General features: G+C 41.3%; 2 protein-coding genes across 5 annotated transcripts in view; one reads left to right on the top strand and one right to left on the bottom strand.

Annotated features, from left to right (window-relative positions):
- pcolce2b (procollagen C-endopeptidase enhancer 2b) overlaps positions 1–13,015 on the top strand; it is a 14,572-nt gene extending 1,557 nt beyond the window's left edge. The window contains exons 2-10 of one of the 4 annotated variants that reach the window (XM_078281293.1): positions 251–516; positions 808–916; positions 1,390–1,645; positions 2,871–2,995; positions 3,501–3,637; positions 3,724–3,887; positions 4,892–4,975; positions 7,390–7,557; positions 7,872–9,033. In XM_078281293.1, coding sequence (XP_078137419.1) covers positions 383–516; positions 808–916; positions 1,390–1,645; positions 2,871–2,995; positions 3,501–3,637; positions 3,724–3,887; positions 4,892–4,975; positions 7,390–7,557; positions 7,872–8,026 — 1,332 coding nt within the window. In that variant the 5' untranslated portion in view covers positions 251–382 and the 3' untranslated portion in view covers positions 8,027–9,033. Of the gene's footprint in view, positions 1–13; positions 517–807; positions 917–1,389; positions 1,646–2,870; positions 2,996–3,500; positions 3,638–3,723; positions 3,888–4,891; positions 4,976–7,389; positions 7,558–7,871; positions 9,034–12,932 lie in introns of those variants that run through there. The other 3 variants (XM_078281295.1, XM_078281292.1, XM_078281294.1) reach the window with 3 other exon arrangements.
- On the bottom strand, positions 9,421–22,721 carry trpc1 (transient receptor potential cation channel, subfamily C, member 1). The gene is made up of 13 exons (XM_078281291.1): positions 22,239–22,721; positions 21,165–21,319; positions 20,901–21,002; positions 20,595–20,797; positions 19,564–19,695; positions 19,163–19,358; positions 18,044–18,380; positions 15,880–16,019; positions 15,149–15,298; positions 11,201–11,385; positions 10,779–10,980; positions 10,260–10,454; positions 9,421–10,095 (listed from the first exon to the last, which is right to left on the bottom strand). The coding sequence occupies exons 1-13, from the start codon at positions 22,402–22,404 to the stop codon at positions 9,868–9,870; spliced, it is 2,391 nt and encodes a 796-aa protein (XP_078137417.1). The 5' UTR covers positions 22,405–22,721; the 3' UTR covers positions 9,421–9,867.

Genomic DNA, 22,721 nt, shown 5'->3' with positions numbered 1-22,721 from the left:
TTGTCCTCTATCACTCCACATCTGGTCAGTATAGGCTATCCTACTGTATGTGTTTCGCACATTGCCGGCACTTAGTCTCTGCCATATGTATGCTGCTGGTCCATATTTGGAATGCCAAACCATTCATGTCTGGAGTCAAGTTTATTCATGCCACCTCCTTCAAGGTTTTTTTCTACGCCAGGTGCCGTATGAAACTAATGCGAGACCTCACATCCTCCCAGCGCGTCTTTAATGTATTTTTTTTTTTAAGGCAGCAGCCTGTGCTTCGTCCCTCCTTCCAGACAGAACAAATACTATATTCATCTGCTACGGCTTGCAGTTACTGGAACTCCCTGCAGGAACTCCTGGTTACTTTACTCCACCGTTTGAGCTGCAGAACACAATGCCATTCATGCCACGGGGCGAAAACCGGCGAAGCGCCTGCTCCCTTAAACCAGCAATGTGGAGAACATGCAGTATTTTTTGCGCATGGAGTCTACTGTTCTTGACAGAGGTCTGTGCGCAGTCACAGCGGAGGTACACCTTTATTTACAATTTTTCATCAATTAATTTGAAAGCTTTATGAGTGAGCAAGGTGTCAAGGATCGCTTGTAGCGTGTGGAGAAGCAGCGTCAGTTGACTGGAGTTTATTTAGATGAATATTCTGCAGTCCGGAGTGCCTCCAGTCAGGACATATGGCGCATTGAATTAAATCTGTGTTATATCAACCGCAGGCTGTCGTTAACGTATAGCCTATATAATGTTTATTGTTTTACCACATTATCATTTGATATTTTGAAAATAGAAAACATTATTTTCCCCCTTTAGACCAACCTTCACATGCGGCGGAAACATTACAGGAGATTCTGGAGTAATCGGGAGCCAGGGGTACCCGGGAGTTTACCCTCCAAATACCAAATGTGTGTGGAGGATTACAGTAAGTCCAATTTCAAATTCACGTTTTGCTTTCTTAGCATAGCCTAGAATGATAATAATGATACAATGGATGGATACATTGTCAACTAAAAACACATCAAACAGCTGCACAATATAATAGTACGATTCACTAACCCCTAATTTCCTTCCAAAAATACTTCACCACAGCTTAAGGCAGTTTTCCTGACTGGCTCCTTTACATTAGGCTACTGCCCATTTGAACAATCAAACTTATAGTGTGGCAGGGCCAAGTTGCATTTTGCCTGCTCTACATACTGTAAGTCAGGCTTACTGTTAAACATGTTGTTAGTATCTGCAATCACATGTGGAGAAGATTGTTTTACTGGACATCAATGAAGTAACAAGCCAACATTCATGGGAGGTGTGTAGCCTACCTATTGTGACATTTTATTGCTCTCAGTAATAATTGTAATTATGTTAAACCCTTAATGCCCGCTGTAAATTCCCACGCAGGTCCCTGAGGGAAAGGTCGTGGTCCTGTCATTCCGCTTTATTGACTTGGAGAGCGACAACCTGTGCCGCTATGACTATGTGGATGTTTACAGTGGCCATATCAGTGTGCAAAGACTTGGTCGCTTCTGTGGGACGTTCAAGCCAGGAGCCCTGGTATCCACGGGCAACAAGATGCTCCTGCAGATGGTATCTGATGCCAACACAGCTGGGAGTGGCTTCCTGGCTGTTTTCTCTGCTGCCCACCCACATGAGAGAGGTAGGCAAACATGGGAAGAAGAAGCTTTAAGAATAGTTTTGGCATGCTGGCTCTTAATTTTACTGACCTACACATAGGTACCAGGGTTGCAAGGGTAGCAGCTCTGTAGAGAATATCTTGCCGCTACCCAAGCATGTAATAGAGAGACACTAAGACTGTGTCGTAGCCATGACTTCACCCCATAAAGGAATCTGATACTGGCCTGGGAGTGTGTCTGTGTTGGCACAGGGTCAGTCTTTTAAAAGCACATTAACAAGGCTGTATAACACGAGTGGCTTCAGTGAGGTCATTGCATGGTACCACAATACCCAGACATACAGAAAAAATTACCTCCTCATTAGAATTCAGCTTTTGCATAACACTTTCCAGGTGTGCATACACACAGTAAAACAGAAGGAGGTATAGTTTTTCTTCTGCTCAGTAAAAACAGTGACCTTTGGGGGTTTCAGCTGTCTGAAACAAGGCTATGTATGGGTTTAAGGTTCCAGCATGTGGACAAAAAGGGAGGAATATTTTAACACTTCTCGCAGTATGATGTGGAATTTCTCACTGACATTTCTTGAAGCACTTTGGTAGAAGGCACAGGTCAGAAGTATAACTTAGAGTTGAATGAGCCTCTCTGCAGGGTTGCAAAGTCACGTCTTCTGTTTCTGTGGAATTTTAATGGCAGGTTCTCTGAACCCAAGGAGCTGACAGCTGTAATGGACAATGTCTATTGACCCGCCTGCCTGGCTTTTACACAATGGATGGTAGCAGATAGACTGTTGCTATGCAGTCTCTGAGCATTGTCAAAACTGTACAGCACAACGTTCGTTAAGTGTCTATTATTGTGACTGTACCAAATTGTACTTCTTCTTTCAACGTGTTGGAAAGAAAACATCAATCTAAGTGTATGTTACAAAGAAAACATGTCTTTGAGAGATTCAGTTCTTTGACAGTCTATGTGGTTATTGAACTGATGTTTCTCAGATGCTTGAGGACGTTGGAAGCATGGCGTCTTTTTTAAACTGTTCACTGCACAGGACTAATGAGTGGCTTGCTTTATAGGGTACACATAATGACAAAGAAGGCAATGAGAGCAACTATTACAGTAGTGGTTAATTGCAGGATCATATAATGTGCATACTGTTACTGCATCCTAAAATGATGATGAATAAGGAACAGGAATTATATTTTGCAGATTCCTGATGGCTACCCAATATTAACTTAAGTCATTACTCTTCAGGGGAACAGTACTGTGGAGGCAGATTGGACAAGCCCTCTGGGACTTTTAAAACTCCCAACTGGCCTGAGAAGGACTACCCAGCTGGTGTCACCTGCTCCTGGCACATAGTGGCACCAAAGAACCAGGTCAGAGAGTTCAAAATGAATTCCTCTTAATGTTTCTTAATAAAATGAGGTGTTATATGTAAAGTTCTGATAGCAAACAACTCTTAAAGGAATAGAGATTTAGGCAAATTGGCCTATTGAACCGCTACTGCATATGTGAAAAAAGTTGTATAAAGCCTTTTGTGGCTCTAACATAACACCCCCTGCATTGTGGGTAATGTAGGCGGCAGGTTTTGACAAGGAAGAAGAATGTTTGGAATAAAAAAGATGGTATCTCTAGTTCTGCTGCGTTGATTTTTATCCTAATTTTAAACTGTCCTTCATGAGTCTGACATCATTACAGCAGCGTAATGCTAAATCTGTGGAGTACTATTTTAAGAGGGCTCAATGTGTAATGGGTGTGGAACAAGACTACATCATCCCACAAATGATAGGGTACCCTTTAATCAAATGACCTACCCTGATAGCCCTATTGCAAGCTTTTGCTTGATGAAAGATGTTCTTTGTGGTTTGTCTATTGCTGCAGATTATTGAAGTCAAGTTCGAAAAGTTTGACGTGGAAAGGGATAACTACTGCCGCTATGACCATGTTTCCATTTTCAACGGTGCAGAAATCAACGACGCCAAGAGAATTGGCAAATACTGTGGAGACAGCCCCCCAGCGTAGGTGATTCTGATTTTATTTTCAGTAAAAACATCCATCCAATGAATTCCTCTCAGTTTACACTCAGTCTGCGTTTTTTTTGCAGGCCAGTGTTCTCAGATGGGAACCAGCTCCTCATTCAGTTCCTGTCAGATCTCAGTCTAACCGCAGACGGCTTCATTGGACACTACAAGTTCAGACCAAAGAAATTCCCCACCACCACAATACCACCCACCACTACCACTCAGCCAGTCACCACCAGGCCCATACGTAGGTAGCAACTCTTATCCAATAGAAACCTCTAGAGGTCTTCTAACATCTGTATTTGTTGATGTAGCTATGATACATACTGGCTTTGTACTACTGGATTCTCTTGCCAACATGTGTGGTTTATCTTTTTTATTTAAACACGAGGGTCTTCTGCAATCTGCTTCTGATAGCAGATCTGGGCAAGAAAAGAACTAAGTGAAGTGTACTGCTAGAGTCATCTTTACACTGCTTTTGTTTAAAAGTTCTGAATCAGAACTGTTTTACAGTACATGTGGATAAATAGCTAACATAATTACAAAAACCCTTTGTTTAACAGATCACTTTTACCCATTTTATGAACACAAACGGTCAAACTAAATAGTGGATCTTCACAATCTGACATGCAGTTGTGATGCATCATTCTCCTGCTGGAGACTGCAGGTTCTATTAAAGATGCAGCCAACAGCAGCACATGTTCAAATACAACATATGCTAAAAACGTCTTTTTTTCTCTTGTGCACATAACACAAGTTCATATACAGTGCGGTCTTGTGTTCGCACCCGCAATCACAGCTCATTTTCATACTCAAACTCACTTTCCCACACACTGTTGTTTTTCCCCCTAAGTCAAGCCAGGTTATTTCGGTGCCTCCCTGCCATGATGACATTATGCGACAGTGCTTTCTTGTTGGCTTATCACTCCTGACTTTTCCCTCTTCAGTAAGAATAACATTTAAACAGTCAGCTTGTATTTTCTTGGTTCTCTCCTTTATGGACTCTTTACCATCTCTAATGTTTGCTTGTCACATTATCTCGCTAGTTTACACACTGCACATTGTCTCTGAGGCTGAGAGGCAGCAATTTATTTGGAGACACTCTTGTGTTACTGAGAACAATCTGTAAACAAACCACAATAGAAATAGATGCAACCATAACATACATGCTTGTGTCACTGGCAAACAAAATTACAGGTTTAATTTTCTTTTATTTCTTTGTTTCATTTTTCTGTGTGTGTGTCTCCACAGCTCTGAAGTACTCTGTAGCCCTGTGCCAGCAGAAATGCAAAAGACGGGGATCACTTGAGAGCAATTACTGCTCCAGCAATTTTGGTAAGAACATCAGTGCTTATTGCAATTTATTTAAACCACATAAGCTACAGTAACTAATATGTCCCAGCTTTGCTAAGGTTATTATTGAACATATTTACTGTTACTGTACATACATACAGAGTATGAACCTTAACAGTACAGATTCTTCAAAGATTTACATCAGCCAAATCTCCCCTAACAAGCAGTTTACAGTCCTGATCATGTCACTATCTTTGCTCCTCTGATTTCTCACTGCGCATCTCAAAGACTTCCTTGATAGCCTGTCATGAAGTGAAGAAGTGTATACAGTAGGACACAGTTACCTCCAGTGTAAACACACACATACACACTCAGCCTCTGACTGTAGGTAAACTGTTAATAAATGACTGAGCGTGTTGACTCAGGCTCGGCCTCCGTTTGCTACGCTCTCTGATGTTTTCCTCTTAGAGATGTATACCACATGTGTTAGATTGGCATTTCAAAGAGTTCACTTGGATTTGCATCAGGAACTGAGGAAAGGCAAGCAACGTGGTGGTGCATGTGGAAAAAAACGCCTGTGTGATGTGGTGGCAGAATCGGCACACAATGAAGTAGCGAGGCGGTAGACTGAAAATAGTTTGTCTAATCAACACTTAAAGTTCTCATATTGTGCTTTTTGGCTTTTTCCCTTTCCTTTATTGTGTTATATATCTTTTTGTGCATGTTATAGGTTTACAAAGTGAAAAAGCCCAAAGTCCACCCCAAAGGGACTTCCAGAGAAAACATTGTTCACAAACTGCTCCAAACAGCTCTATTGTAGTCCAGCCTTTACTTCCGTGACGAACATGCGTCACTTTGTAACACGTTATAATGCTCACCTAGCTGCTAGCGTGGCACTCCCTCATGCTCTGCAACTGACAAGCTAGCAGTACTTACTGCGCATGTGCGACTCCCAACAAAGATGGTACAGAAGTGAGATGCCTCACTCTGTAGCCAAAACAGAGAGCTCAACACACAGGGTGAAAAGAGGAGCTGCAGCAATGTGCAGTATAACAAAAAATATGGTGTTTTCTGATAATTAAACCACATAAACCTATTCTGCTACAACCTCTAAATGCAATTATGAACCTGAAAATGAGCATAATATGAGCACTTTAAAGTCATAACTGTTGGTATTGTTTAATCTAACAATGTGATATCTGCACTTTCAATTGTCAAAAGCGGTTCACTGGTTTATGTAACAGTAGCATAAGATAAAATAACATTACTGAAACAGGCAGTCCTCTGGCTATTCTCATCCCTGTCAGGAAATGAAACAGTATGTGAAGTCCAGACATATTGGTACCATCAGTGTAAAGAATCCTGTTCATGCTGAATGAGATGTGATTCCCTCCCATTGGCTCCACTGTCCACTCAGCTGTCACTGCTAAATGTCCAAACAACAAAACACTAGTACTTTTGGAGACTCGGTCAGACTAAACAGGAAATGACGGAAACTTCACCCTGCACATTTGTTAGCACAACCAAATAGAAAAAAAAGATCTGGGAGATACAGAAGTTGGTAGCATTTCTGTATTCAGACAAATTAACCTTAAAGAGGATTTCTCATGGAGTTTCACATTTGCCTTTCTTTTTAACCAGTGTCTAAAACAGAAAAATAATTGTGTAGATGAAAACAGTTGCTATGTGTTTTCTCTCTTAGATTGTATAGTATGTAAAATCACGTGACCTCAGCTCCACTGACTCAAAACATTTCAGCTGTCTGCTGGACAATTATGATATCACACATTTAACTTGGCCTTGTCACAGACAGGGCCATATCTTGGAAATGCTTATCCTTTGAAAGTCTTAAAATGACAGTAAATTATATCCTTGATGTGTTTTCCCCAATGTAAATTCCACGTCCCCCTTTCTCTGATGTTGAACAATTTGCTGTAAATTCTTTACATTACACATATTCTGTGACTTTTTCTAGAGCCGGATTGAAATCTTTGGCTTTTAATGAAATATAATTGATAGATTGTTTTGGTTTTTGAGCAATTTGGTAGAAATATCCAGGGTGAACAGACAACGAATCCTTGTGACTTTGGTCATCCTCTGACAAAGTTTTTGCTTCCTTATCCTGTGACATATCTGATTGACACTCATGGTTTCGAGAGGATGAATCCTGCTGACTGTGGTCACATTTGAGTTTTTTATTTTATTTCTAGCTTTGGCTTTTGTTCTAACCACAGCCCAGAAACAGCACTTGCCGAGATAGTGATGTTTTTAAAAAATAAATAAAACTGAAATCTTTTTATCAATGTCTAGGCTTTATAGTTTATGAGGAAGTGTGTCAGGTATTGTGTACAGCAAGGGGAAATATATTCTCATTATGTGCTGTACTATTTTAGTGGGTTTTCAGTACTTATGTATGGGTTTGTCATGACCTGCGTGTATGTGTGTGCCCATGACAGTGATAACCGGGACTGTCATTACTGCGGTGATGAGAGGAGGAAGTATGTACGCCACCATCTCTATCATCAACGTTTATAAAGAAGGCAGTCTGGCCATCCAGCAGGCAGGAAAGACGATGAGCACCAAGATCATTATCCTGTGCAAGAAGTGTCCATTTGTCAAGAGAGGTGAGTTCACAGAGTGCTGGTCAAATAAAAAAAAAGTATCCGTATCTAAATGATGATAATCAGATTGATGTTCGTAGTTGACTGTTTTGAATAATCTGTGGCTCTGAGTTTGCCTCCTTTGCTGTGCCATCACGCACAGTTGATAGAGATCGCCCCAAAGTGTGAGGTGAGCGGCAGAACTCACTGTCTAAACAGTCAGAACATAAAATATGTTTATATGTATGCATATAAACATATGGTATACAGACCTGCCGTGTGGAGATTCTGATATTTGGCCTCCCTGAATGTCTCTGCCGTTCCGCCACTGCATTCAGGTTTTTTGTGTGTGACCTCTCCAGGCTTGAACTACGTCTTCATGGGTCAGGTGGACGAGGATGGCCGGGGGAAAATCGCCCCCCACCACTTCGTTATGGCGTTTAAGACAAAGAACCAGAAAGGACTCAATATTCTGAAAAATAAGCAGTGCTGAGTTCCAGTAGCGCTGAGGTTTCCACTGGACAGATTTGCCTGAGGCTCAGCTGTGGATGGAAACAATTAAGCAAAAAAAAAAAAGATCTCAACAACACAAACACAGGCCACCACAACAAAACTGAAAGTGGATGCAGAGATGCCAGAACAAAACTTAACATGATCCATTCAATTAGGCGCAACTTAGATTTTTCTATTTATTAATTTTGCTGCAGATTGCATGTTTTTAGAATAAACAAGAAGACACTACTTCTGTCTGTCTTATTTTAAAAGACCAGTAGGTTAGTCTGTTTTGTAACCTCCTCTGCCTAGTAACATTCCTGTCATGCCCCGAGCACGGATTTAAAATGTAGCCAGTAACAGGAGCCCAGAATAGGGAGTATAACAATTTACATTTCAGTTTTTCATAAAACAAACATTAATCAGATTGTTTACATTTTCAGTGTGCACACCTGTTCTGACATCCTGTGATGGCACTATTCATTTCACATTTTTCTACATTCTATTTTTCATTTTTTCCCCTTTTGAGGCTGTGGAGTGCAATGTGAATGAACAGTGGATTTTATTATTTAGTATATGCATTAAACAAATATATCTTTAATTTCACAAGCCTGATTAATATCCATAGGGGATTTGTCACAGCTGATTGTTGCAGTTTGAATGATGGCGTTAACAACCTGCAGTTCATTTTCTGGGTTCAATTTTAATGGGCAGGATTTGGAAGTTTTTAAGTGGTGGTAAAAAAAGTGCAATATTTAATATATACATGATTCTTTTTTGAAAGATTTGTATGCTGTTTTTTTGTGAAAGAAATGAGGACCTTCCTAGCTAAAGCTGTTTTTCTTTAGTTTGTTTACAGATGCAAAGCACCGCTATCAGCATACATAATTTACTTTGTTTTTAAAGGCAGAGCTATGAAATGAAAAATATTTTCATATGAAAAAGTCTGTGAATATTATTTATATTTTATTGTTTCCATCTTCCAGAATAAAACTCCTTTAACATGTTCATTTTGTTTGTCTTTGTACAAGAACTTTGTCTGTTGAGAGTAGTTAAGGCTGCTATGCTCTGCTCAGCATGAGAATGGACCAGGTGCGTGTAATGTGACTCTCACATGGCCTAGACTGCTGGGCAGTTGGCTGAACAGTTGACAGTTTTCTGGCTTACTCATCTGAGTGGCCAAAGATCAGTTTTCAAGGGAAGAAATCGACAAGTAACTTCAAATCTCAAAAGCGGCAAATCAGATAGTTATGCCATTAAAACTATAGTGCATAGTTTCTGTCTTCCCCATGAGGAATTCTAAGTAACGACAACAAAACTGTCGGCGCGTCCACATGATACAAGCCTTCCGTGATCGTGCACCACCCCCACCCCTCCTCCATGCAGTTGCGAGTAGCCAAGGAGGACATGGAGGATTCGCCGGACAACACTAGTTTCTGTGTTCAGTTTTGTGGAGCTTAATTAGCTTTGTAGCAACTCATTTGGCAATGTCTTGAATATAACAGACATTCATTTGAGTCAAAAAGTTACGCACTAAAGTTTTAAAGCCCCAGAGGGTCAAATATTTTCATAAATCTTTATTCATCTGTCTGTTGAAAACAATGGCTTTCTTTATTTACAAAAAGGTTGAATAGCTGGATAATACATAGTGGGCCTGAGTCTGGAGGCTTTGATGGAGAATATATATTTTTCTAGTTAAGGTCCAGGTTTAAAAGTCGCCTCTGTGACTCAAAAGAGCAGAGTTGTTGCACATGCTCGGGTCACACAGCATCCCAGATAAACAAGAAGCAGAGGTTTTGTCAAGAGGAGAGGGGACAGGAGAAGAGATATTTTGTCTTTGTTTTAGCTCCTTGGGTAGAACATGGCATATTTGGAGGTCCGAAAGCCCAGCAGGTCCCTCATCTCATTGCGAAACTTGGAGAGGTCTTGGCGCAGGTCATTCAGATTTTCCACCGTGGCCTGGTCTGTGCTCTGCATCTTCTGCCGTGTGGAGGTCAAGTAGCGATGAACCAGACAACACATGATCTTCTGATAGTTCTCATCACGCTTCTGCTTCAGGTTCTTCCACTCCTGGATGGAAAAGACAATAAAGTAATTCAAATCGATGACAGTTTATTAGACAAAGCCCAGATGGACATTTGGTCATGATTATGGTAAGGGATGAAATAAACCTTCGAGAAAATAAAAAAACTACAAGTTATGGTTCTGACAGTTATGGAACTTTTTTCTCTCACCTTGAGGCTGTTCTGTCTCTTCACCTTGCCCTTTGAAGTGTGCGAACAGATCCACTTGCTCATGCTGGTCACCAGGTAGCAGACAGTCTTTGGGGATGGGAGGATATTAAACGGTGGAGGCATGGTACACTTGTCATCAAAGTAGCTTAGCCACAGTTTGGCCCGAGCAAACTTCCACTCCTTATCCTCGTGGTTCTACAGAAGCCAACAAGAACATTGAGAATACAGGAATGTGAGAATTAACTTCCACACACTAAAACTTTGAAATTGCAACACTTTTCTTTTGTGGAAATCCTTGGGGGGGACACACATTTTTCTGGACAATAATGTTAATGTGCAGCTTCAGTAAAAGCTTTTTAACATCTGTGCATCATTTCGGGGTGAATTACAGAAAAATAAAAATCTGTCCATGAAGTAAATGAAAACAGTTGCAACTTTCAGTTCCAAGTTGATCTCAAATTACCACTGACAGCACTGAGAAACAAAGTCATTATGTGCCAAAAAGTTGTTTACACTTACAGCAATTTGTCTGAAGCTTTTATGGAGCATGGCCACCAGCAGCTTGGTCAGCACAATAACCACCACAATGTTGTAGGTGCCTATGATCATGGCGCCCACAAAAGAGCGCAGCTCCTCTGTGTAGCTGATGCGGGTGACGAAGAGCGCGACGTGTGCCAGGGAGAAGATGTACCAGAATAGGGCATAGCAGGTCCCCATAAACCTGTGAAACAGAAGAAGCTGGTACATGTCAGTGGGCATTTAGGATGCATTTCACAATAAAACTAAACTAACTAAAATATATTGTAATGACACTGTATTTTATAGTTAAATCCTGAATCAGAAAAAAAATTCTATGCCTTTATCAGCTGTATTTATATAGTCTCTAACATCTCTCAACAAGCATTCGCAGAACAAAATGACAGATTGAGGTTGGTCCATACGTGTGGAATGCATCATTGCTCTGTCGCTGGCAGAATATTCCCTCGCAGTCCTTTGGTTTATACTTGTCTGGGTCTTTGTGGTCCTTCCCATAAAGCTGGGTGAGTCCAATGGTGAAGGAGAATAACACCAACAGGAAGAGGCCCAAAAACTTTCCAAACTCCTGCAGCATCTGACCCATGGAGATCTGGGGAGACATGAATATTTGTCCGTTAAACCTGTGCCGGTTGATCTGATGCAAATGAAGTAGACATGAGTCATTTTTTTCTATTTTACATAGTCAGTTTTCTGCCAGCAATCGTTACTAATCATCAAGGGTGCTAGCTGGAGTCAGATCTGACACCAGACAGGAAGTTTGTCTGATCCTTACAGAATTTGATTGATTTCTTAACAAGTGAGAAGTTAATATGGTAAAGGTAGATCCTTATCTTTGCAAAGATTTTTTATTTTTTAAATTAACCTTTGAGTCATGCATTTGGATGTATAGGTGATGTGGTCTGCAGGGTTAATGTAACTAGATTTGATCAACTACATTTTCTTTTTACTCTTATCAGCTTTTTAACTTTTGTGTACTTACGCACTTTTCTGCAGTCAGCCTCATCAACAAGGCCCCGGACACCCACTGACATTGACTCAACCCCCCTCCCAAATGTTATTTGTTGCACCTGTGCTTTTCCTGCTATGGCAAGTTAAAATGTCTGCTGTCTTTAAAACTTTAGCTATATTCCTACTTGATTTTGATGTGTTGGTACTCTTCCAACACCTATCCTGAGTAGGCAAACATTCTGACCACTTGTAGCTACTTTCCCCCCCCCCATGTTCTTGTTTAGCAGTGACCCCCTGAGAAGGTGGAAAGAGCAACATATTCTGGCAGCTGTAGTGCTCTCACCTTGAGGGAAGGCAGACAAACATGGAAGAAGCCAAAAAGAGGGCTTGGAGACAGAGAATGTCTTCTCAGACCATTGGAAACAGACTTACTTATAGACCTGAGTGGCTCATCTGTTTGCTAGGGCCTAGAGATGCTCAAACAAGGTCAGAACACGCTTGCCCTACCAAAACACAAACACATACACAGTGTCCAATGTGAGGGATGACTGCTCTCTCTGCACCTCAAGGTGAATGGCGACTGGAGTGTTTGCACCCAAACCCAGGGAGCTTGTTTGAGGAGAAGGGCTAGTCTATTTGGGTGATTCATTCTCTTGTCATGTCTAAATCTCCCCAGTGTATTCCTCTACCACTTTGTACACGTCTGATTTAGGAGCTGAGGGTGTTCCCTGCTAGCCCAGCCTGACAGGTCACCTAACTTAGATGTTGTACAAACAGAGCAGGAACCCAGGAGTTGAGGAGCATTTAACCCTGACTTTAGGGGGGGGGTCTAATGCATTTCAGGTACCACAAATGCATCTACTGTATGTTTGTTTGTTCACATGCACATAAAATGCATGCAAACAAACACTTTCTTTCTCATATTAATTTGCTAGTATACAGTACAGTAGAGCAGGCTGTTATAAGAAATGATGTACATCAGCATTTTTAACAAGAATGAATAATTATTTAAATACATTTAAAATTTCTCTGTAAAACACTTTTTAACTTTTGTTGTTATATAATTGTACTATAAATACATTGACTTGACTTAACAAGTAAAAAAAAGAAAGATTTTGCCCACCAAGATGTTCCTGGAACTGTCTCAACGATGTTCCCAATTTGTTTTTATGTTTTTATGTTTTCCAGCTGGGAGTCTCTTTGTACAATGCACTGTGGGACAACAGCGTCAACACCAGTTGGTATTTTACACTTTTGCAGTATGAACGCACTACAATAAATACTTGGAAGGAACTGGGGCACAACTTATGTCTATTCTCTGAAACACACTCATACATGCCTGGGAGATTAACACTGTTCATGAGTTTAAGTCTAGCCCATGAGTAAGCTCATTAGTAGTAAGCACACTGTTGATAGTAGATGAACTCTTTCCAAACTCAGTAGGGGACACTACCCGGCAGAAATGTGAGTTAGCCTTCAGGAAGGACGGGGATCAGACAAAAGTGCATTACTGGCTGCAACCCACCTAGCACTGCTCCACTCTCTTTGTGTGTGTGTGTGTGTGTGTGTGTGTGTCTGTGAGTGTGAGTGTGAGTAGAAGCTCGGCTGAGTGCAACTAATTGCACACTCACATAACACAAGTGTGGAAATGTGTAGGTGCATGTGTATGTCGGGAGGTATGTCTGCCCTGTGAGTGCGGCCATGAACACACATCCATATCTATTTCCAAAGATGATCATTTTTCCGTTCTGCCAAGCCAGACAGTGATGTCACCGAGTGACTGAGTGAGGAGAGCGGAAAGAGGAAAGAAGAGAAAAGGAGGCAGAAAGATGGAGGAGATTGTAGGTGAAAAGTGCTCATTAACAATCGACAGGGCACCCTTAGTGTTTTATAAGTCACCCACAAACAGCGCTTAACTTAATGACAGGAAGGCATACCTACAAATAGACTGACCTCACTGCAGACTTGCTTTATATAATAAAGTCACACACGTGTTGTTGATGTTGGCTGGCTGGACGATACAGAAAATCATGATGCGATAAAAAGGGACACCTAATAGCACTGAGGTTGTTGAAAAGCCCAAGTAGAAAATAATCAAACCAGATTTTTGGCTTGTCTGGGAATGTGGAAAAACAACAGAATATTTTTGTTGTAAAATAAGTTTATCCATTAAGTTTTCCACCGTCCACCAGAAATCGCTCGGCATAAAGAGATGAAACCTATGTAGCTTCAGGCTTTTTACTGGTACAGTTTTAAATCATTACACAGGCAGATGATGAATATCGCTCTTCCATCAAACCTACATGTTTAAGAAATGACACAGGGAATGTCTTGTAGTGTATGAAAGTATTAAACTGGCAGTAGTTAAATGTAGGGCAACGAATGAGGCAGTCTGAGGGACTACAAAACCACAAAAAGTATTTTCAGATTAAATATTTGCTTTTTACAAATTGGATTTATTTTGAGGCATAAAGCAGATCAGTACAACTGTATTGCTAAACATATCCACAACCTTTTGAGAAAAAAAAGGGAAGAGATCATGTCTGCTAATTCTGAAAGACACTGCCAGCTCAGACTAAACCAAGCGGATCAAATCCAAGATTTAGAGAGGTTTACTAAACATGTTTCACTCACATAGATCGTAATTTAGCTGTTTGTTATTAAAAATGTCTAATGCCCCAAACTCATCAGAAAAAGAAGCCACAGTATCAGTATTATTGCAGTCAAGATGGCAATGACTTGCCATCAGACTTGCTGTATGTGTCAGATTGTGATAGAAATGATCCATTCAAAATGTGTTGTGGGTGTATAGAGTCAGCTCCTCCAGCTTTAAACACACAGCCTGAAGTGAAGTTTAATAAATACATTTTGTATAAACTAAAACTGAAGGCGTGTATGATAATGATGATAGCAATATGGTGACGCATATAGCACTAAAGCTGCAAAGCATTATGAAGCTGTGTTCAGTTTATTATGAGCATATTATTATGGCAGAGCACATTCATCTGCCTCAGTTCACTGTGCTTATACTTAATGCTTATGATGATGGTCATGATACTGCTGAAGCACAGCTGGCGTGATGTTTAGTGTGGGTTTGTCCTTGAGTGTTCACACTTTGCTGAAAGAGGAAGAGAGTGGGTGGTGTACATGTGTGCGTGGTGGGGTTAGAGAGAATGATAGAAACTGGAAGCAGCTTTGGAATCATTATAATAATTTGGTCATTTTTCCCCGCATCCAAAGTGTTTTAAAAAGCCACGGCTGGATAGGTGATCTCAAACCTCCACAGGGATCGCACTCAAATCTTTTTGCTGCATGTCTGGCTCCACTGGGAATCAAACCTACTCTGAAAATGTCCAGCTACTGAGCTCACAACTACTTTTAGTGTGTCACCACTGCTTTCCTACCTGTAGTGGCCCCAGGATGGAGCTGGTGGTGTACATGAAGAAGAGTCGCAGGTAACTTAGAACGTTGGCAAAGGCAAACAGGCCCTCAGCCACCAAGATGGGATGGAAGGCATCCCAGTTTTTCCTCTCTGTGTCCTCCACATTCTTGAACTGAAGAGCAATAAAACACATTCAGACAGCAACAACACTTGACAGCTCTGAAGCGGTCTAATGTAATACTAACTTACTTAGCTACATCAGGTATGCTGATCTCAGCTAGGCCTAATGCCTGCTCAGTGCTTAAACAGAAGCTTCAGCAGAGTGGTATCAAAAGTAAAGCTACTGTATCTATGAAGTGGTGATACAGTATGCACAATCATAAAGAAATGTGGAAATAACCTTTAATATCTAGATTTAAAAACAGTTAAAGAGAGAATAGAGACTGTTTTGACAGTTTCAGAGTCATTTTATATATCAAGCTTTCTTCCGAATGAATAATTATAAAACATGTAAAACATATTTTGCAATTACAGCAAAACTTTAACATTTTGGGAAGTTTTAGAGAGTTTTAGTACCACTCTTGTACATGAGATTGTTGCCTATCATCTCATCTAACCATTAAACTCTGGGCAAGAAAGCAAATGAGAAATAAATATATATAGTAAAATGAATTATCTTTCTGAATCCATTGTTATATGCAGTTATCCACTATTACATATTATATCTAAAGAGTGTGTGTAACGTGCGTGTACCTTGCTGTGAGCAACTATCTTGAGGGCAAAGGTGGCTAGGTAAAGGGAATTCATCACAAAGCTCAGCTGGTTCCTTGACTCATCCAGAAAGTCTTCCAGCCCTTCGTACCACAGACGCTTCACATCCGACCACACCATACCTACAGGAGAGCAGGAATTCCCCATCACCACACACACACACACACACACACATATACGCACACCACTGGCAAAGGAATCGCTTCAACCATAAGTCATCTAGCGGTGGGAACCCAGGGGAAACAGGAATGTATGAGACAGAAATCGGAGATTAATGTCCTGAAAACGTGTCATCTGTGGGATTTAGGGAGGTGTGTGGAATTTAATAAAGATGGGCGTCTTTTTGTGTCCATGTGGAATTTCATCCGTGCTAAATGTACAGTAGGGATAATACAATTAAGAGAGAAAGACTCCAGCTGCATGTCAAGGCACTGTGACACATTCTCTATGCATTGATTCAGAAATGATTACATTACATTGAACCTGATTAAACTTGTTATTGGTTTCCATGGTTTCAACAGAAAGTAAGCAAAGAAGTGACAGAGTTTGGCACAGAAATCCCTTTAGGTATTTTACACGTGTCTTGTATCTGTCCCAGAACAAATTCCATCCATTTTGTCTGTTTAGTAGGAACTTGGATTTTACTATGGAATGATTGAATTTGAGTTCTACTGCAGTAGAATTGTTGAGTTCATCACAGTGCACACACTTGTAGACAGCAAGAGATGCATTGACACACACACACACACACACACACACACACACACACACACACACACACACACACACACACACACACACACACACACACACACACACACACACACACACACACACACACACACACTTAAACCAGCCCACAGTCTCAGCATCTGATTTCCTCATTAATGTTAAGCATCTGGCTCAGGGGGATAGCAGGATGGAGAGAACAGGAGAAAGATGTGAGGGGGGGGCATAGCGTGGGAGAAGGAGAGAACAATGGAAAGCAAAAGAAATGGAAAGTGGCTGTGTGACTTATCAGTGCTGTCTGTAGACGTGTAGCAACTTTAATAGCTCCCTTTCACATCCTGATAACATTTGCATTTGATTTGTAAATCATAAGAATTCTCATCCTTGTTATTTAACTCATCTTGGGTGTTTTGTTGATGCTGCAGAGACCCTGGAGTCTGAAATCTGCACCACCGCATCACATCTTTGCAGTGCAGCCGTTTGGAATAAGGAAAAAATAAAACTGATGAAGTTGTTAAAATTGATCTTTGATGTTGCTCTTTTGCAGTACTTAAGGGATCTTTCCCCCTCTAGTGGGCTATCGTGGCCCATGGAAAAAACCCTTACACTTCTGTCTAATGACTCAACTGCTGATCTCACTCCTGCAATATACAGAATAAATTGCAAATTACCCCGCAAGCATCTTCATAACATTGAATACTAGAAGTGAATTGCTTCTACATCCTTTTATAACCTGTCAGGAGCAGTTATTGGGAGGATTTATCAACCTAGCGATGATAGTGAAACCTAGACCAATGTGGTGTGGTTGCGATGCTTTGTGTCTGGAGGAGAAGGGTTAGGATGCTGCAACCATGAGACAAATATCTCTGCGGAGAAGGCAGGGCCATTAAAAGAATTGAATGATCATGCTAATGGTTTCTTGGCAGAAGAGGAAGGTAGAGAGGCCCTTCCCCAGAGAGAGACAGAGTCAATATCTAACTGTCACTATCTAGCCGAATCTGAACAGATATGGCTTGTGTGCACGTGTCTGTCTTCATGTGTGCATATATGAGTCCAGTGGTTCCAGCACTCAGATGGACCACAGGGGAGAGAGAAAAAGCTTTCCCTTCTATAGAGCATAATTAGAAGAAGAACTGAATTCTATCCAGTCAAGCCGGGCTTTCTGTCGTTTAGTATAGAAACAGCTGTTTGTCATGATCTGCCTGATAGGATTATGGATACAGGAAACTGGACTTTAGCCAGACCATAACAGGAATCTCTCATTTTCACTTCACTATGCAACTGTATTCTATTAAATTCTGGTTTGTTTGATTGGATTCTTATTCTATTACTATTATGTCCATTGAGAGATGAATAATTGTTCAATTATGCACATTAGTATGTTATTTATTGCTTGAAAGCTGAGTAAAAAGCTGACCTATGATCCAGAGGATGAGCAGGTAATCTATCATCTCCAGCGCAGGGCCCATGGTGTTTTTCTTGCCCTCATTGTAGACCAGTGAGTACAGGTTGAGCAGCAGCAGGAAGGAGAAGTAGGAGGCGCTGTGGATGATGAACTTGACGAAGGGCGTGTGGATGATCTGGCCCACACGGGAGCGTGGCACCAGAAGGTAGCAGACAGAGAGCAGTGGCCAAAGCATCGCCACGCTTAGCACCGTGGCCATCTTCAGACAGGTGTGTTTGCGCCGGTAGCTGGCCGTCTCTCCGAACCAGACGGTGTTGAGGAACTGTTGACAGTTGGACTGAGCCACAAACTGCGGAAAGAGAGTGACAAAGAAAATATCAATGTGAAGACGTGAAGCTGAAATTACAGATTAAATTTAACAAAAGTTGTGAGTGTAATGAAAATTCAATGAAGACATTGTTTAAAATAAATAAATAATAATAATAATAATAATAATAATAATATATATTAGCTTTGAGAATACTGATGCCACTCTCATGTCTCTAGGATGAATATAAAGCTGCAGATGGTTAGCTTAGCTTAGCACAAGATTGGAAAGGAAACAGGGGAATCAGCAAACCTGGCTCCGTCTGAAGGTAACAAAATCTGCCTTACCATCACATTATTAATTGAGTTAGCTACAAACATATCAATGTTTTGATGTGAAACCTTAAGTTAAGGAACCATATCACTGTTTTTTTCTCCAGCATGAAATCATGGTATGCCACTGGCTGTACTGTGATATATGAGTCAAACTTTTTACACTGAGCAATCGCAGCAGTAAATTGCCCCCCACCTTCAAACTTGACTCTTTGACTGTCGTTGCCTGGAGGAAGTACTTTATCCTGCCAAAATCATATTTCCAAAAAATAAGCACATGGTATGCTGGAGCAGATGTTAAGTCCGACATAAAGTACAGTATATAAGAGGGATATATATATATATATATACTCTCTTATTAAACATGTAAATTACCATTAAATTATCAAGTAATACATCAAATCATTTCCTCAACTCACTTGCATTGCTGATTGGTTTGCTATTGACGCTGCCAGAAATACATGAATGTGTTGCTGACTTTGTCTGTCTAACCTCTTTTTGGTTGTACTTGATGGCAAGCTTGAGTCGACTGAGGTTCATTCGCTCCTCCAGTAAGCCTCTCTTGTCAAGGTGATCCTCATTGGATGTGTGGTTAAGAATCACTTCTAGCTCTCGAGAATTTCGAGCCTGAGCCAGCAGGTCCTTGGCAAACATCTTACACTGCTTCGCCAGCTCCTCATAATCATTCCTTGAGCAAGGAAATTAAGATACAATCAGACCACATGAAAGATTGTCATTCTTAACTGTTACATTCTATAAAGGAAATGGTTTTTACAATATCACTGTGTGCATGTATGTACATATGTTCGTGCGACAAGTTTCTAGTCTGGATGTGCAAAGAAGTTAGATAAACATGCACTGACATGACGGGCAGCAGTTGATAGCAATCATACCTAAACTCCACCTCAACCAGGCTGAGCTCCCTGAGGTCTGCACTCAGCTCAAAGGCCCTGAGTATGGGATCTTCCTCAGTCAGCATGATCAGAGAGGGGCTGGCCAGGCAGCGGTAGATGTCCAGGCGGAACCTGATCCAAAAATGCCAAGGTGGATGAGGAGGTGAGAGTGTTTGCAAAAAGAATGGGGTGATGAAAATGTGAAGGAAGAAAACAGGACGAATCACAAGTGCACGGATGAGAAAAAAGGAAATCTAGATCATTCTAGCTGTTTCATTTGACCTCTATGTTGTTTGCCAGCCAAGCCGCATACTGATTCATTTAGCTCACTGTGTGGGAAGCTACACTGCCCTGCAGAGAGAACAAAAGAGCCCAGCAGAGGACATCAGCAAAATCTCATCTGCAAGTCTAAGATGGAAACCAAGAATTGCTGCTTCCCAGAGGAAACACTGCTGGCTTTGCAGCTTCCCCTTAAATAACACTTTGTAGTGATATTATCTTTCAGTGTAAAACCACTACTTATATGAAAAAAATTATAATACGCCAATACTGGAAAACCACTCAACAGCTAGATAAGTAGAGCTTGGCACTAACAGAGAGCATTAGGAGTCATTTGTGGGACAAAGAGAGAACTGTAAATGTTCACTGCACTGTAGATAAAAGCATTCACAACAAAAAGGCAATATGATAGTAAATCATTTCTTTTCAAGATACTTTAAATGACATTCTCAAGCCGATGCTATCATCAAAACAAGGCGCCACCATGTTTAACATGAATCTTTCCTGAACACTTCACTTGACAGAGCAACTGATTCATAGCCGCGTTTAAGTCCCTACATACCAGAACAAGGCCAAGACAATCATTGCTTAAAATAACACAGGCATCATCCGGAAGACAAAAGTGATGTTGACCATTCCGAGTCTTCTGGTTTAGATCAATGGGAGCTTAATGTGCCGTCTGGGGAACTCAAACAACATTTATACTATCAGCCTACATTTGCTGGGTTCTAGGTCACTAAGGTAGAATGTACCGGGAGTGTCGTAAGCTGTCCTTCTTGTTTTTAGCGTTGCAGAGTGTGCACTCGCAGCCTACAGCATGGGGCCGGGGAAGCGAGATGTCCTGTTTCAGCAGCATAGTCAGGATCTCGTAGTTATTTCTGTGGGCTGCCAGGATGACTGGAGCCACGTCCATGGTGGTAGAATACTCTGGGTTCTGAATACGCTGCATCAGTTTCTATAAAAGATAGAAATACATGGATTAAAAGATGGAATACTGTGCAGAACCTGTTCTTTGCATCTACAGTGTTTTTCTTAAGCAGTAATGAGAGGAGACTTACAGCAATTGAGGGCTTGGAGGATCGCCTCGGTCTGTGGTTGAGGAGGATGTCCACAGCTCCCACCACCTCAGAGTCTATGGCCACCAACAAGGCATCTGTCGCCTACAGAGAAACAAAAGCATCATTATTGAAGCTATCGGATGGTAAAAACAACTTAGAGAATGACAATATTGAAAAAGCAATGTCTTGTGCATTGTTTTGTCCTGTGTGTGTGTGTGTGTGTGTGTGTGTGTGTGTGTGTGTGTGTGTGTGTGTGTTTACTACCTGGCAGCCATGTTCCAGAAGAAGCTGCAGAATGTCTAGGTTCTCGTTCTCGATGGTGATGGTGACGGCATCCCGGCCCAGCACATCTACGCAGTTGAGGTTGAGCTCGCCGTGTCGGTTCTCCTCGAGCAGTTTCTTCACCATGTAGTAGTCACCTGAGGAGCACGTCAAAGACAAGGCACGACTAGGGATTAAAGAAATTCCTGCAGAATCAGATTTATGAAAGCAGTTAAGTATTCTATAAGGATGGCGCCAAACAGACACACACACACACACACACACACACACACACACACACACACACACACACACACACACACACACACACACACAAACACACAGCTTCAGTCATCAGCCAAACACTCTCGCAGAGCAGGCTGAGCTCCAGCAGTCCTATTAACCTCAGTCATGTATAACAATAACATCTCCCTCAAAGGAGACTTTCTGTAGCTGCGCCATGTTTAGAGTTACTTTATATGGTCACATTGGCAGTTGTTGGCCTGTACACCTAAAACAACGTCTGTCTGTATGTTCTTAACTTATCAATGAAACATTCTCCTCCCATCTGATGAGACGAGCATGCACATGCCCCTTTTCCATTTTACACTCTGCATCTTGTGTAGTTTCCCTTCAGTTTGTTTGCATGGACCTTCCTTGTTAGGAGCTGTGAAAAGTCAGCAGAAAATCTTTCAGAAGAGCAGACGTTCAGTTAAATATATCCTATACCCGTGGGCACATTTCCACACTGGCCAACATGTAGGCAGCTGTTGGGAGGTATTCACTGGAAAAAAAATGTGGTAAGTTATGACTGAACAGTTTGCTGCTTGCTGCACTGACCCTGCTGTAAATATGTCAAGCTGTTAGTCATGGTATATTTTACTTACAGAGCAAGCTGATATCACACATAATGCTTCAGTAATATCCTTACCAATCAATATTGTAAGCCCACAGCCAACAGTCAACTGATTCAAACATTAACATGAGCTTTTCTGTGATCTTAAACAGACCATATTGAGTAGAATAACAATGGATATGGGATTGGGTTTACTTTGGAGTAAACAAATGACAACAAACCTTTCTCACATGCCAGCAGGAAGAGTTTCTCATCCAGCGTAGTTTCCTCTTTCACCTCTCTCACGTCTTTCAAGGCCAGAAATTTATCCGGAGAGGAAGCGTCCGTGCCCTGGTACAGAGCTGCCATTACGACGGAGAGCGAGTACGGCCAAACACTGATGTGCATCCCACTAGAAACCAGCGACCATTAGCCTACACAAGAAAGCCTGTCATATGGGCTGACATGAGAGGAGTCCTTTTGTTGTTGTTGTATGTCGCAGCGCAGCAGAGACTTTAAAGCGTCGTCGTGAGGCTAAACCAATGCTGCTACGTGTGCGCGCTTCTGCTGGCTTAAAATATCACCTCCTCCTTTAGTCTCTTTTTTTTTTGTTGCACGAAATGACTTCAAACTTCGTGTTCATAGATGCAAGTGGCGACTGCCGTCCAACGAAACGACACAGTCATCTCCCCGCGGCGTGTTTACATGCACCATCTTCTCACATC

Source organism: Sander vitreus, chromosome 22 (assembly GCF_031162955.1).
Source record: "Sander vitreus isolate 19-12246 chromosome 22, sanVit1, whole genome shotgun sequence".
Classification (NCBI taxonomy): Eukaryota; Metazoa; Chordata; class Actinopteri; order Perciformes; family Percidae; genus Sander; species Sander vitreus.
The sequence above is the reverse complement of the archived record's forward strand: the minus strand, read 5'-3'. Positions and strand labels throughout refer to the sequence as shown.

Coding starts and splice junctions, on each gene's coding strand:
- trpc1 (XM_078281291.1), bottom strand. CDS start 22,404: ATGCACATCAGTGTTTGGCCGTACTCGCTCTCCGTCGTAATGGCAGCT. Junction 21,320..22,238: donor CCTGCTGGCATGTGAGAAAG/GTTTGTTGTCAT, acceptor CGTGCTCCTCAG/GTGACTACTACATGGTGAAG. Junction 15,299..15,879: donor AGATAGTTGCTCACAGCAAG/GTACACGCACGT, acceptor ATTGCTCTTCAG/TTCAAGAATGTGGAGGACAC.